This window comes from Ranitomeya imitator, chromosome 1, assembly GCF_032444005.1.
Source record: "Ranitomeya imitator isolate aRanImi1 chromosome 1, aRanImi1.pri, whole genome shotgun sequence".
Lineage (NCBI taxonomy): Eukaryota > Metazoa > Chordata > Amphibia > Anura > Dendrobatidae > Ranitomeya > Ranitomeya imitator.
In genome coordinates, this window is record NC_091282.1 from 387,021,494 (window position 1) to 387,037,473 (window position 15,980).

The 15,980-nt window shown below is 41.4% G+C and overlaps 1 protein-coding gene across 2 annotated transcripts in view; it reads right to left on the reverse strand.

Annotated features, from left to right (window-relative positions):
* Positions 1 to 15,980, reverse strand: part of LOC138657823 (protein FAM240B-like) — a 245,260-nt gene that overhangs the window by 44,536 nt on the left and 184,744 nt on the right. The window contains exon 2 of one of the 2 annotated variants that reach the window (XM_069745464.1): positions 10,870 to 11,012. In XM_069745464.1, coding sequence (XP_069601565.1) covers positions 10,870 to 11,009 — 140 coding nt within the window. In that variant the 5' untranslated portion in view covers positions 11,010 to 11,012. Of the gene's footprint in view, positions 1 to 10,869; positions 11,189 to 15,980 lie in introns of those variants that run through there. The other variant, XM_069745465.1, reaches the window with a different exon arrangement.

Sequence of the window (15,980 nt, forward strand, 5' to 3'; positions counted from 1 at the left end):
CATTTGATGTTTTAAACGTTGTTTATTAAAGGTTACGTTTTAGGTCTATATATATATATATATATATATATATATATATATATATATATATATATATATATATATATATATATATATATATATATATGAGATGTTCTAGCTAATTTGCCTATTGTTTGTTGAGGACCTTTAGGGGTATCGCATTTGGATACACCCTATACGTGGCTTATTGTGGTCACACTAGAGAGTCATAGCAGTCATCAAAGCAAAAGGTGGCTACTTTGAAGAACCTAGAATATAAGACATAATTTTAGTTGTTTCACACTTTTTTGTTGAGTATATAATTCCACATGTGTTAATCCATAGTTTTGGTGCCTTCAGTGTGAATGTACAATTTTCATAGTCATGAAAATACAGAAAAATCTTTTAATGAGAAGGTGTGTCCAAAATTTTGGTCTGTACTATATATATATATATATATATATATTATAATTTTTTTCCTAACAACATTTGTATAATTAATGGACTGAAGTGGACTGAATAAAAGTGACAATTTATTCTACATCTAATGTAATTACACTGTAATATGGTAGAAGTTATATACTCTGGAGCCCATAATTGGCGAAACTCTAAGGCCGGCGTCACACTTGCGAGTTTTACGGACGTAAGAGCGCAGAAACTACGTCCGTAAAACTCGCAAAACATACGGCACAATTATTCTCTATGCCTTTGCTCCTATCTGCCGTATTAAACTGATCAGTATTATACGGCTTTCTACAGCCGTACAAAATCGCAGCATGCTGCGTTTGTCACCGTACTGCGCAAGAAATACGCCAATGAAGGTCTATGGAAGCGTGAAAAATACGGATTACACACAGACCAGCAGTGTGACTTGCGAGGAATACGCAGCGGTGTTACAGAGAAAAGCCGGTAATTAAGTGCGGTGTACAGTAAAATCACACTGACAGCTTACAATAGAATAGGTAGAATTAATGTCTACACATAGAATAGGTATATATACAGTGGGGCAAAAAAGTATTTAGTCAGTCAGCAATAGTGCAAGTTCCACCACTTAAAAAGATGAGAGGCGTCTGTAATTTACATCATAGGTAGACCTCAACTATGGGAGACAAACTGAGAAAAAAAAATCCAGAAAATCACATTGTCTGTTTTTTTATCATTTTTTTTGCATTTTATGGTGGAAAATAAGTATTTGGTCAGAAACAAACAATCAAGATTTCTGGCTCTCACAGACCTGTAACTTCTTCTTTAAGAGTCTCCTCTTTCTTCCACTCATTACCTGTAGTAATGGCACCTGTTTAAACTTGTTATCAGTATAAAAAGACACCTGAGCACACCCTCAAACAGTCTGACTCCAAACTCCACTATGGTGAAGACCAAAGAGCTGTCAAAGGACACCAGAAACAAAATTGTAGCCCTGCACCAGGCTGGGAAGACTGAATCTGCAATAGCCAACCAGCTTGGAGTGAAGAAATCAACAGTGGGAGCAATAATTAGAAAATGGAAGACATACAAGACCACTGATAATCTCCCTCGAACTGGGGCTCCACGCAAAATCCCACCCCGTGGGGTCAGAATGATCACAAGAACGGTGAGCAAAAATCCCAGAACCACGCGGGGGGACCTAGTGAATGAACTGCAGAGAGCTGGGACCAATGTAACAAGGCCTACCATAAGTAACACACTACGCCACCATGGACTCAGATCCTGCAGTGCCAGACGTGTCCCACTGCTTAAGCCAGTACATGTCCGGGCCCGTCTGAAGATTGCTAGAGAGCATTTGGATGATCCAGAGGAGTTTTGGGAGAATGTCCTATGGTCTGATGAAACCAAACTGGAACTGTTTGGTAGAAACACAACTTGTCGTGTTTGGAGGAAAAAGAATACTGAGTTGCATCCATCAAACACCATACCTACTGTAAAGCATGGTGGTGAAAACATCATGCTTTGGGGCTGTTTCTCTGCAAAGGGGCCAGGACGACTGATCCGGGTACATGAAAGAATGAATGGGGCCATGTATCGTGAGATTTTGAGTGCAAACCTCCTTCCATCAGCAAGGGCATTGAAGATGAAACGTGGCTGGGTCTTTCAACATGACAATGATCCAAAGCACACTGCCAGGGCAACGAAGGAGTGGCTTCGTAAGAAGCATTTCAAGGTCCTGGAGTGGCCTAGCCAGTCTCCAGATCTCAACCCTATAGAAAACCTTTGGAGGGAGTTGAAAGTCTGTGTTGCCAAGCGAAAAGCCAAAAACATCACTGCTCTAGAGGAGATCTGCATGGAGGAATGGGCCAACATACCAACAACAGTGTGTGGCAACCTTGTGAAGACTTACATCATTAGATCATAAGAGGTGCCCTCTGCTGGTTGTCCTCATATGAACTCGAGCCTGGGAGCTTTCTAGGAAAGTTCCCACGATCTCGAAATATCCAGCAGAGGGCGCCTCACTGCAAATGAAGGTAAATATAGGTAATTGACCTACTTTACCTTCATTTTCCGGGGTTTTTTCAGCCATGAGCATCATTGCATTAGCAAAGCTCGTGGATGCAAATTAATTTAACCCCTTCAGATGGATTTACATCGTTGGACGTTACAGATCTGCGGAGGGTAAGGATATTGTTGGTTTATTATGTTTTTTTTGGTACAGAACGAGGGTCTTCAGTGATTGGAATGGGCGTAGAATAAAATACTCCAACAACCATTGTTTTTATTTCATTAAAATAATTTTAAATAATGTGTTTGTGTTTTATTTAACCCTTTACTACAATGGATTAATAATGGATAGGTGTCATAATTGACCCCTCTCCATTATTAATTTGGCTTAATGTCACCTTACAATAGCAAGGTGGCATTAACCCTTCATTACCCCATATCCCACCGCTACACGGGAATGGGAAGAGAGTGGCCAAGTGCCAGAATAAGCGCATCTTCCAGATGTGCCTTTTCTGGGGTGGCTGGGGGCAGATGTTTTTAGCCGGGGGGGGGGGGGGCAATAACCATGGACCCTCTCCAGGCTATTAATATCTGCCCTCAGTCACTGGCTTTACTACTCTGGCAGAGAAAATTGTGCGGGAGCCCACGCCATTTTTTTCCGCCATTTAACCCTTTAATTTAGTAGATAGAACGGCCAAATTTTGCAGATACACACTACTAACATTAGTAGTGTGGAATCTGCAAAAAAAATAGAGAGAAGACATGGTTTACTGTATGTAAACCAGGTCTCATATCATGTCGGGTTTAGGAAGGAGAGAGCAAAAGCCGGTAATTGAATTACCAGCTTTCAAGCTGTATAGCGCTGGAATAAATATTAATATATATACATATATGTGTCTACTGACATATATATATATATATATATATATATATATCGACAGTATATATATATATATTTTTTTTTTGGGACACATGGATCACTTCTATAGCGGTATGTTGGTTTTGCAAGCCTGCGAGAAAACCACACAGTACGGATGCCATACGGATTACATACGGAGGATGCCATGCGCAAAAAACGCTGACACACCCTGCCTACGGAGGAGCTACGGACCACTATTTTCGGGACTTTTCAGCGTATTACGGCCGTAATATACGGACCGTATTGTTTTACGCTGTGTGTGACGCCGGCCTAACACTTTGATATTTGCAGAAATCTAAAGTCGATATATGGATAAGGATTACAATTGCTTTGAGCTACTATTAGAAATAATGTTAATCCAAAGGTTAAGTTTCCTTGATTTTTGGTGAATTTTTGATACTTTTAATATATGAAAGTCATTAAAACCACATCACCCAAGATTAAAGATACAGATGAGCCCAAAATAGGATTAATAAAGTTCCGACAGTAATTACGGAACTACCAATACTGAGACAGGGTTCACAAGCAACTGTACCCAGATAAGTAAGAGACAGCAGCAGTCCCTATATCCTCAGGCGCCTCTGTATCTTTAATCCATTATATATGGTTGAGATTTGGCCCTTCTGTTTTTTATATTCATTTGGGTGATGTGGTTTTAATGACTTTAATGTATTAAAAGCTATGTTTTATTTTCCACTTTCTTGCTTTGTTATGTTTAATTACTAGTGGGATCATCTGTATGACTCACACTCTATACACAGATTTTTTGCTTTGTTACCTGAATTTTTGATACTGCATATTTTGGCAATACAAAAAATGTATCGTCTTACAGCCCCAGCTAAGTAGATGAGATTTATAGAAATCTCATGCCCGCTATCCTTTTTTTTTTCTTTTACGCAGCGAAGACTGATCTTTGGTGCATGTTTCAAATCCGCAACGTCAATTTCTCTTGCAGATACGTTGATTTTATGTATGGATTTTTCCCATAGAATTGCATTAGATGAAAAAAATTAACAGGTAAGAAGTGCATGTAGTCTGCATACGAGTATTTCAATAAAGTTTTGTCAAAGCCAAATACCAGGAAGTATCAAAAACAAAACAGCTTTATTTAAAACATATCACTCCTTAAAGAGACGAAAAATGCAGCATTAAAGGCGATAGAAACACATGCTGGCACATGGCAAGGTGAGATACTAGCAATAGGGACCATCCCGATTGAGTACACCTTGTCATGAAACGTTGTCTTTTATGCTTTTGTGATCAAAATGGTACTAACTAAATACCCTGTTTTTTACATGTACTGCTACTATTTATTTACTTAATGCAGAGTATTTATTCATTGCTTTTATTCCAGATTTTGTTTGTCTGCTAGTGGCCATAGTGTGAGTGTGAATCTACACATTGCACTTATATCAATAGGTCAACGAAATGGCAAGCCTCAGTGACATAAGTCAAGGAGGTGACCATTGCACACGGTGATTACCGTAGTTATTGCTCAGTTTAGAGAATTTATGTGGCTTCAAGGATACAATTTCTCCTACTTAGTGCTAGAGAAACATCTACATGTTTGGGTTCCACAAACATCATTTGTAAATCTTGGATACCAGAGACATGTTTGCTCAGCAGATTGCACCAATTTTGTTAGGTACAACCAAATGTTCAATTTTACCTTTTACCCGTTTATGATTTTTTGAGATATAAGCATTAAATTATTCATTTTCAAATCCCATCTACCATACATGAAAATACATGTTACCTGTATGGGCACACCAAAATTGAAATGAGTGACTGCAGCTCTCCCGAAGGCAATGCAACCTCTCTATTGTTTCCAGATTCAGGTTTGTGTATTTCGCACTGTCAGTGCATGGTATTGCAGTTCAGTCCCATTCACCTTGCCTACAGTACCAGGCACAGCCTCTACAATATGTGCAGATCTATGCCTAGTAAATAAATAGATGCTGTAGTGCTCACCTATGAATAAGCCTGAGCTGCAATACCAGGTAAAGCTGTACATGCTATACCAAAGGGAATAGCTGTACATGGTAGACAAAAATGATAGGCTAGCAACTATCAGCGTCAGAAAACCCTTTTAATAAAAGAATATTTTATTGTTTTGTTATCTTAACCTATGTGTAGTCTCATTTAAAGAGAGTCTGCACCAAGTCTTTGCTATATCATCTGAGAGCAGCATAATGTAAAAAAAGAGACCCTGATTCCAACAATGTATTATTTAATTTACTGGGAGCAGTAGTTAAAGATTTTAGATTTAGCATGTAGCAGAGCTCAAAAGCTGCACTCACCCACACCACAGCTCTCTATGTACATTGTCTGTAGACAGTGAGCTGCTTATCAGAGGAGGAGGCGTGGTTGGACCAGGGCATACGTGCACTGTGGATAAGGCCGGTTTCACACGTCAGTGGCTCCGGTACGTGAGGTGACAGTTTCCTCACGTACCGGAGACACTGACTCACGTAGACACATTGAAATCAATGTGTCTCTGCACATGTCAGCGTGTTTTCACGGACCGTGTGTCCGTGTGCAAAGCACGGAGACATGTCAGTGTTCGTGGGAGCGCACGGATTACACTGACCCATTAACGCTGTCCGTGTGCAGTCCGTGTGCCGTGCAGGAGACAGCGCTACAGTAAGTGCTGTCCCCCCAGCGTGGTGCTGAAGCCGCCATTCATATCCTCTTTCCAGCAGCGTTCGCTGGAGAGAAGATATGAAAAATCCTTTTTTTTTTATTTTTTGTGTTTAAAATAAAGATCCCTGTTCCCTCCCCCCTCGCACCACCTGTGCGCCCACCCGCTGTTAATAAAATACTCACCCTGCTCCCTCTCAGCGTCCTCTCAGCGCCAGCTTCTCCTGTATGAGCGGTCACGTCGTACCGCCGATTACAGTCATGAATATGCGGCTCCACCTCCCATGGGGGTGGAGCTGCATATTCATGACTGTAATGGGTGGCACGACGTGACCGCTCATACAGGAGAAGGTGCGGTGCGGAGAGGACGCTTCGAGGGAGCCGGGTGAGTATTTTAGTAACAGCGGCCGGGCGCACAGGGGGTGGGAGGGGGCTGGGGACAGGGATCTTTATTTTAAACACAAAAAAAAATTCATATCTTCTCTCTAGCGAACGCTGCTGGAGAGAAGATATGAATGGCGGCTTCAGCACCAGATGCCGGGGACAGCGCTTACTTGTAGCGCTGTCTCCTGCACGGTCCGTGTGGTACCCAGTTGGCACACGGGCGGCAAACGGCTGCCGCATGTGTGCCACACTGATGTTCACGGTAAGCACATGGACACGGATAATTCTGGTACCGATTTTTCCGGTACTGGAATTATCTGGACGTGTGAGACTGGCCTAAGGCAATGATATTTTCCTGGTGATAGAACCAAAGGTTCAGAGTGTACATTAATTGGAAAAAAAAAGAACTTTTTTGAATTTACCAAATGGCTGCAATGAAACAAAGAATGAAAAATTTAATTGGGTCTGAATACTTTCCATTCCCACTGTACGAAGCCTTGGGTGAAATGTGCTTAGAGGCTTGTGGGCCAGGACAAATGTACTCCACCCCCATGTACATACCATGTAGAAATGTAAGTATTCACTTATCTTCTTTTTTTCTCTAAAATTATTTAGTAATAGTCATAGCACCATGCTCCCTGACTGGGGGTATTTATAATAAGGTCTTTACTTTGTTAGTGTTGTTTCCAAAATATTTTCTTTGAATATTTTGTACATGTGCACTCACACCACTTTCAGGAATACTCTGTGTTGTACATATGTTTGTCATATCCATATACTTTTTAATGATCTTAATATATACTTACCTTGTAATGTCTTCACATCCTGTTCCATCCATATGAGTCCGGATCCCAGAATTCCAAGCGACAGAAGTTCACCAACCGCCATATTTGGACACCCAAATGATGGGTGTCTCAATATGGAAACTGCTGGTGGTACCAGTCTCTTGCGTGGTACCACCAGTGGAACACCGTCGTGAACACGTCGCCACCAGGATCAGCTGAATATTTCACTGACTGCTTTGTACAGGAGGAGCGCATGCGCAGTTTTAATGTGAACGCCGCTATCTGCACAAAGATGGTGGCGGTCTGATTTCCTGCTCCTGTGCAAATTCCACTCAGGCACAGTGAATCATTCTGCTAATCCCGGCAGGAGATGCGCAATGTGTCTACAGGCAGAGGAAGCCGGTCACATTAAAGAGGTTTTCCCACAAACGAAAGTTCATTTTAAAAATTGTCTGTGTCTGACCGTGTACAGAGCATACCACATCTCCTGGGCAGGGGAGGAAGTAAAAGACAATACTGACAATACAGCAGGGGTTCACAGAGGATTTCTTTTGTCAGGTAAAATATTTCACTTTACAGTATTTTACCTCACAAAATGTATCCTCTTTGATCTTCTGCTGTAATGTCAGTATTGTCTTATGCTTCCTCCCCTGTCCAGGAGCTGTGGTATGTTCTGTACACGGTCAGACACAGACAATTTTTAAAATGCACTTTTGTTCTTGGGAAAATTCCTTTAAAAAGCAAATATCAATGCCAACATGGCTCCTCTTAAAAAGTACACCAATGACAATGAAAGGAAAGCAGCAAAGGCACAATGTCGAATACAACAACGGGCAAATGAGACTCTTGAAGAGCAACAGCATCACTCGGACAAAAACAATGCATATAAGCATAGGCGTCAAGCACATGAGTCCCCTGATTCAAAAGTCATTAGATAATTATCACAGGATGTCATTAGGCAACAACAGCGCCACAAACAGAAATCTGCAGTCTTAACAGCAATACCATGCTCACAAGATGACCCATTGGAACCAGCACACCACACCGCCGAGTCTACAACTTCAAAGTGTATGAGGTTAACTAAGAAGGAATTTTGACCCCATCATGACATTACTGCCATCCCAATACTATAGCATCGGGCCTCCATCTAGTATTTAAATAAAATGTTATTTTTTATGAGACCAATTTTGCACTCCTTGTTTTCATGTTGACTTTCATGAGAAAAGGATTGCAGAATGCTGTGATTTCACTCCAAAATCAGACGGTTCTGGAAAAGAAATCACATACCACATGGACCAGGGCCGGCTCCAGGTTTTTGAGGGCCCCGGGCGAAAGAGTCTCAGTGGGCCCCCCCTTTAACACATACCCCGATTCATGATCGCATATAAACACAGCCATGTAGTATATAACACAGCCCACGTAGTATATAGCAGCCCATGTAGTATATAGCAGTCCACGTAGCATATAGCAGCCCATGTAGTATATAGCACAGCCCACGTAGTATATAGCAGCGCAGCCCACGTAGTATATAGCAGGCAGCCCACGTAGTATATAGCAGCGCAGCCCACGTAGTATATAGCAGGCAGCCCACGTAGTATATAGCAGGCAGCCCACGTAGTATATAGCAGTGCAGCCCATGTAGTATATAGCAGCTCAGCCCACATAGTATATAGCAGCGCAGCCCACGTAGTATATAGCAGCGCAGCCCACGTAGTATATAGCAGCGCAGCCCATGTAGTATATAGCAGCACCACTCACTCAGGCACTGGTAGGACTAGGAGCTCCTCCTGAATCTGCCTCATAACTTCAGCAGCACGGCAGCCAGCCAGGGGCGGAGATCAGAGCAGAGAACGTGCTCTCTCCGCCCACAAACAATGTCACACTGGCTGCCTTCTCTTAACCCCTATGTGTGCCTGCCTGGCTGCACTGACTTGCAACATTACAGTTTCTCTTGCTATAAATATGCATGATTTTCGCCATAGACTTGAATAAGATGAAGAAAATCCACAAGTAAAAAACACAAATGCAGAAATGCACTAAATACATGTGTAATTCGAAAATAACTTTATCAATAAGGTTTTATCAACGGTAAAGAAGAGGAAGTATCCAAAACAAGGAAGTTTTAAGCAACTGGAAAAAATGCGTTAAAGAAAGCACTAAAAAAGCAATGCAAAAAAAAGCAATTTTGTTTAGCTAATAGGTTAAAAAATGCTTCAGGAAATCTGCAACATAAAAATGCACAAAATAATCATCAGGAGAATGTAGCCGAAGGCTATGTGCCCACGTTGCGGAATCATGTGCGGATTTTTCCCGCACCATTTTTGCGAAATTTACCGCAGATATCCAGCATTTTTTGTGCGGATTTCACCTGCGGTTTTAGACCTGCGGATTCCTATTGAGGAGCAGGTATAAACTGCTGCGGAATCCACATAAAGAATTGACATGCTGCGGAAAATAAACCGCAGTGTTTCCGTGCTGTATTTTCCGCAGCATGGGCACTGCAGATTTGGTTTTCCATAGGTTTACATGGTACTGTAAACTCAATGGAAAACTGCTGCGAATCCACAGCGGCCAATCCGCTGCGGATCCACAGCAAAATCTGCAACGTGTGCACATAACCTCAAAGACCTGTGATAGTTGGGGGCCCTATTTCAGATTCTACTTCCTATGGCCAAAGCATGTTAATATTATTCACATACAACATAATATTCGGACACTTTTAAGCTGCATTATTCTGACCCAAATCACAGTTTTTGTATCTATTTCAGTGTATGAGAGGAAGAAAAAGAAGGCAAAAGGGTCACAAATTAGACTATCAAGAGAATGGATGGTTGGCTCAGTGGTTAGCACTGGGGACCTGGGTTCAAATCCCATGTGGCAAAACATCAATGATTAGTTTGTATGTTCTCCCTTGTTTGCGTGGCTTTCCTCTGGTTCTCTTGTTTCCTCCCACACTCCAAAGACTGATAGGGAATCTAGATTGTGAGCTCAGAGCTCCAATGGGGACAGTGATGATGTCTGCAAAGTGCTGTGGAAATTAATGGCGCTATATATATATATATATATATACGAAGACTAAGGGGTGATCTTATTTTAATGTATAAATATATGAGGGGACAGTACAAAGACCTTTCTGATGATCTTTTTAATCATAGACCTGAAACAGGGACAAGGGGGCATCCTCTGCGGTTGGAGGAAAAAAGGTTTAAGCATAATAACAGGGTTCTTTACTGTAAGAGCAGTGAGACCATGGAACTCTCTGCCGTATGATGTTGTAATGAGTGATTCATTACTTAAATTTAAGAGGGGACTGGATATCTTTCTGGAAAAGTATAATGTTACAGGGTATATACACTAGATTCCTTGATAGGGAGTTGATCCAGGGAACTAGTCTGATTGCCGTATGTGGAGTCGGGAAGGAATTTTTTTCCCCAATGTGGAGCTTACTCTTTGCCACATGGGTTTTTTTGCCTTCCTCTGGATCAACATGTTAGGGCATGTTAGGTTAGGCTATGGGTTGAACTAGATGGACATATAGTCTTCCTTCAACCTTAATAACTATGTAACTATATAAGTGAGTAGAATAAAATAGAATGAGCTGCAGGGCTGCCTCACTGAGCTCTGAACTTTCAGGTAAAGATAAAATATGAAGTAAAGAAACAATACAGATTATTTTCTGTGAATATACTTTTTTTCAGACGCACGTACCTTTTTAGAGCACTCCTTTGCTGCCTAGCTGCTTCAATTTGTCGCGCTTCATTTTGCTTTTGAATTCTTTCTTCCCAAGCATTTTTAAGTTCACAAGTTTCCAATGCAAATATTTCTACACGTATATACTGGTTGTTCATATTCTGTGAAAAAATAGGTGCATCATTGTGAAAATCTCCACATTAGACTAGAACTTATGTTCAGTCATATATATATATATATATATATATATATATATATATATATACGAAAGCTATTCAGCTGTAAATGACAAGTTACATAAGCTAAGTCAAAAACAAGAGAAATGTTGTATCTTCTGCTTTCTCCGAACGGTCTGGAAATATTTTATCTCATGCAACAGAAGGCAGAAGACGGGCATTATCTTTGTACAATTTCAGCTTAGTTTGTTTGAGAAGTCTTGCATCATTACTTGCACAGGTGGTTTCTTACAAACTCCACCGGCTTCGTAAATTATACACTCTTAAGAAAATCTGCTGTTTTGCATATAAATATGTTTGCTTTCAGTACAGAAAGACAAGATAGATTAAAAGAAATAGTCTTTTTTTTGTTTGCATTTTGTCACTTTATGCCGACAGTGTCAGAAAAACCGATATGATTCTCAATGTCATAATATTTCAGTAGGTTTCTCAAATCTGTTGCCATGAAAAGTATTCAATCTCCATTGCAAATTAGGCTTATTAGCTCAATTTTGTAAACTTTCTGCTTATTTGCAATAAACCAATGAAACAAAAACAATTTTCCCTGACATTCTCCAACTTCAACTCAAAATGCAATTATTAATGATTATTGCAGCCTTATTCAACCCTGTCTGACAACCATGTTTACTACTTAAGGTACCGTCACACATAACGATATCGTTAACGATATCGTTGCTATTTGTGACGTAGCAACGATATCGTTAAGGAAATCGTTATGTGTGACAGCGACCAACGATCAGGCCCCTGCTGGGAGATCGTTGGTCGCTGTGGAAAGTCCAGAACTTTATTTCGTCGCTGGACTTCCCGCTGACATCGCTGGATCGGCGTGTGTGACACCGATCCAGCGATGTCTTCACTGGTAACCAGGGTAAACATCGGGTTACTAAGCGCAGGGCCGCGCTTAGTAATCCGATGTTTATCCTGGTTACCAGCGTAAACGTTAAAAAAACAAACACTACATACAGTATTTACCTTCCGTGTCTGTCCTCCGGTGCTGTGCTTACCTCTGCACTGTCAGCGCCGGTCAGCCGTAAAGCAGAGCGGTGACGTCACCGCTGTGCTTTCCGGCTGGTCGGCGCTCACAGCCAGTGCAGAGAAGCACAGCGCCGGAGGACAGACACGGAAGGTAAGTATGTAGTGTTTGTTTTTTTCACATTAGCACTGGTAACCAGGGTAAACATCAGGTTACTTACGCGGTCCTGCGCTTAGTAACCCGATGTTTACCCTGGTTACCGGGGACCTTGGGATCGTTGGTCGCTGGAGAGCTGTCTGTGTGACATCTCTCCAGCGACCAAACAGCGACGCTGCAGCGATCGACATAGTTGTCGGTATCGCTGCAGCGTCGCTTAGTGTGAAGGTACCTTTAGTAAAGCATCATTGGCTGTAACGGCCTTTTGCAAACACGATGCATAGTCAGACCCCAGCTTCTCGTCATCAGTGTCCTGCGGAATCTTAGCCAATGGGGACTTTGTACTTCAGATTGCATTTGTTGGGTAATGGATCTGTTTTCCACATACATTCTGTTACAGAATTCAAAAATGCAGATCAAGCCTGAATTGGAAATGAGCTGTCAATTTCTATATATAATATGGTTAACAAAGTGAAGAAACTAAACACAGTAATGTACAAACATGCTAATGAGTTCTTTAATATTGTGTCTTCCAGCTCGGCCAAAAGTAGATAGGCAGATCTCATTAAAAGAAGTCCTACTTTTATACAACAATATATACAATAGACCACGGGTCTCAAACATTGCCCGGGGGAGCCTCGTGCAGTCCCTGAGACTGTCATCCGAGGCCTGTGGTTCACCAGAGCTCCCGAGACATCCTTGGGACAGAAGACAGTAGGCCAAAGTAGGAACATGTTGGTGCTCCATAATTTAATTGCGCTGAATCACAGTGTTTCAGTGCCATAAGATGACCACCCTTAAGGTACCTTCACACTGACCAACTTCACAACAATATCGCTAGCGATCCGTGACGTTGCAGCGTCCTGGATAGTGATATTGTTGTGTTTGACACGCAGCAGCGATCTGGATCCTGCTATGACATCGTTGGTCGGAGCAGAAAGTCCAGAACTTTATTTCGTCGCTGGATTTCCCGCAGGGACAGCAGCCCCTACTGGTTTTACCGACAGGTATATATATATATTTATATATTGTGTTGATATAAGTCGTCCCTTCTCCACTATCATATGGGATTCAATGGGGAGTTTATCAATAGCACCGCATTGGTACCTTGGCCTCCCTATATCCTACCTGCACCCACCCTTGGGATCTTCCACCACTACATATCATTAGACCTGATATAACCCTATAACAACTATTCGGACTCACATCATATCATCCATTACTCACGTGTCTGACATTTACATTCTCTGACTATGTTATTTTAGTTTGACACTTTGTTTCAGTTTATATTGTAACATTGTAATCTTGTCACTGCGACAGGTCATGTCTTATGCTTAAGGGTTCGCTTGCTTTTCCCACACTACTGCCACCTATATGCGTTTATCTCAAAGGACTCGAGGTAATGCCCATATGGCTTTATGCCATGATCCTTTTTCATTTGTCATTGTGCTTCCGCCGTTCCTTTTCATAGGACTGTTTTATTTTGTTTTATGGTTTGCTGTGTATGCATCCCCTCTAACCCCTTTTTTTCTTCCCCCCCCCCCCCTGCTTTTCACCTTTGGTTGGTTATTGTATATATATATTTTTATATGCACTGTTATGCCATTTTCTCTGTATGTGTTACACTGTTATTTATACGATTTCTTTGCCTTTTTCAGTAAACCCCATGAATAAGACCCGGGAGGGTCGAAACGTTGGGTTCATTGTCCACCTCTACATATGTGGCTATTACCATTTTTTATATGATTGTTCTGAATAAAAATTGGCATAGACCCATTTCAGCACTATATCAGTATCGAGTGTGCGGTAATTTTCTCTACTATTGATTGGACCACATGGTCGGTTTACCAGCACCTCATCTGTCCCTGACCTGAGTGCACACCATTTTTTTCTATTTATTGACATCGCTGAATCAGCATGTGTGACGCAGATTCAGCAATGTCTTCACTGGTAACCAGGGTAAACATCGGATTACTAAGCGCAGGGCCGCACTTAGTAACCCGATGTTTACCTTGGTGTAAATGTAAAAAAAACCAAACACTTCATACTTACATTCCGGTGTCTGTTGCGTCCCTCGGCGTTCTGCTTCCCTGCACTGTCAGGGCCGGCCAGCCGTAAAGCAGATTACAGCGGTGATGTCACCACTGTGCTTTACGGCCAGCCGGCGCTCACAGTCAGTGCAGGAAAGCACAGCAACCGGGGACAGACACCGGAATGTAAGTATGTAGTGTTTTTTTTTTCACATTAGCACTGGTAACCAGGGTAAACATCAGGTTAATAAGCGCGGCCCTGCAAAAATGCTTTGGGTCTTTGTGTTGTTGAAAGGTAAACCTCCATTCCAATTCTCAAATCACTGACATACTGAAACAAGTTTTGCTTACGAATATCCCTGTATTCCGTACCATCCATCTTCCCCTCAACTCGGACTATTTTCCCTGCCCCAGCTGCCAAAAAACATCCCCACAGCATGCTGCTGCAACCACATTTCACTGTGGAGAGGGTGTTTTTGCGGTGATGAACTGTGTGGGTTTGGCGCTAGTCATAGATTTTACTTTGGTGGCCAAAAAGTTCAATTTTGGTCTCATCTGACCACAGCTTCCTCATCCATACATTTGGGGAGTTTCCCACATGTATTTTCGCCAACTGAAAACGAGTCTTACAATTTTTGTGCTGAAGTAAAGGCTTTTTTTCTACCCACTCTTCCATAAAGGCTACCTCTATGGAGTATACGGCTTACTGTGGTCACATGAAGAGATACTCCAATCTCTGCTTGGGAACTTCTTCAGGGTTACCTTTGATCTCTGCCACTGTGATTAATGACCTCCTTACCCAGTTTGAGGGAGCTGGTGAGCGACCCTCTCTGCAGGTTTTATGTGGTACCATTTCATTCCATTTGATGATAATGGCTTTGATGGTGCTCCAGGGGATCATCAGAGATTGTGAAATTTTTTGTTTGTTAGAGATCTCCTTGGTCTTCATGGTGTTGTTTGGTTAGTGGTGCCTCTTGCTTAATGGTGTTGCAGCCTCTGTGGTCTATCAGAAAAGGTGTGTATATACTGACAAACCATGTGACACTTACATTGCACACAGGTAGACTTCCTTTTATTAATAATGTGACTTATGAAGATAATTGCTTGCACCACAAATTTTTAGTGGCTTTATAGCAAAAGGGGTGAATACATATGGGCAAGACAATTTTTAGTTATTTGATCCAATAAATTTTAACCCCTTCAAGACCCAGCCTATTTTGACCTTAAAGACCTTGCCGTTTTTTGCAATTCTGACCAGTGTCCCTTTATGAGGTAATAACTCAGGAACGCTTCAACGGATCCTAGCGGTTCTGAGATTGTTTTTTCGTGACATATTGGGCTTCATGTTAGTGGTAAATTTAGGTCAATAAATTCTGCATTTATTTGTGATAAACACGGAAATTTGGCGAAAATTTTGAAAATTTCGCAATTTTCACATTTTGAATTTTTATTCTGTTAAACCAGAGAGATATGTGACACAAAATAGTTAATAAATAACATTTCCCACATGTTTACTTTACATCAGCACAATTTTGGAAACAAAATTTTTTTTTGTTAGGAAGTTATAAGGGTTAAAATTCGACCAGCGATTTGTCATTTTTACAACGAAATTTACAAAACCATTTTTTTTAGGGACCACCTCACATTTGAAGTCAGTTTGAGGGGTCTATTTGGCTGAAAATACCCAAAAGTGACACCATTCTAAAAACTGCACCCCTCAAGGTACTCAAAACC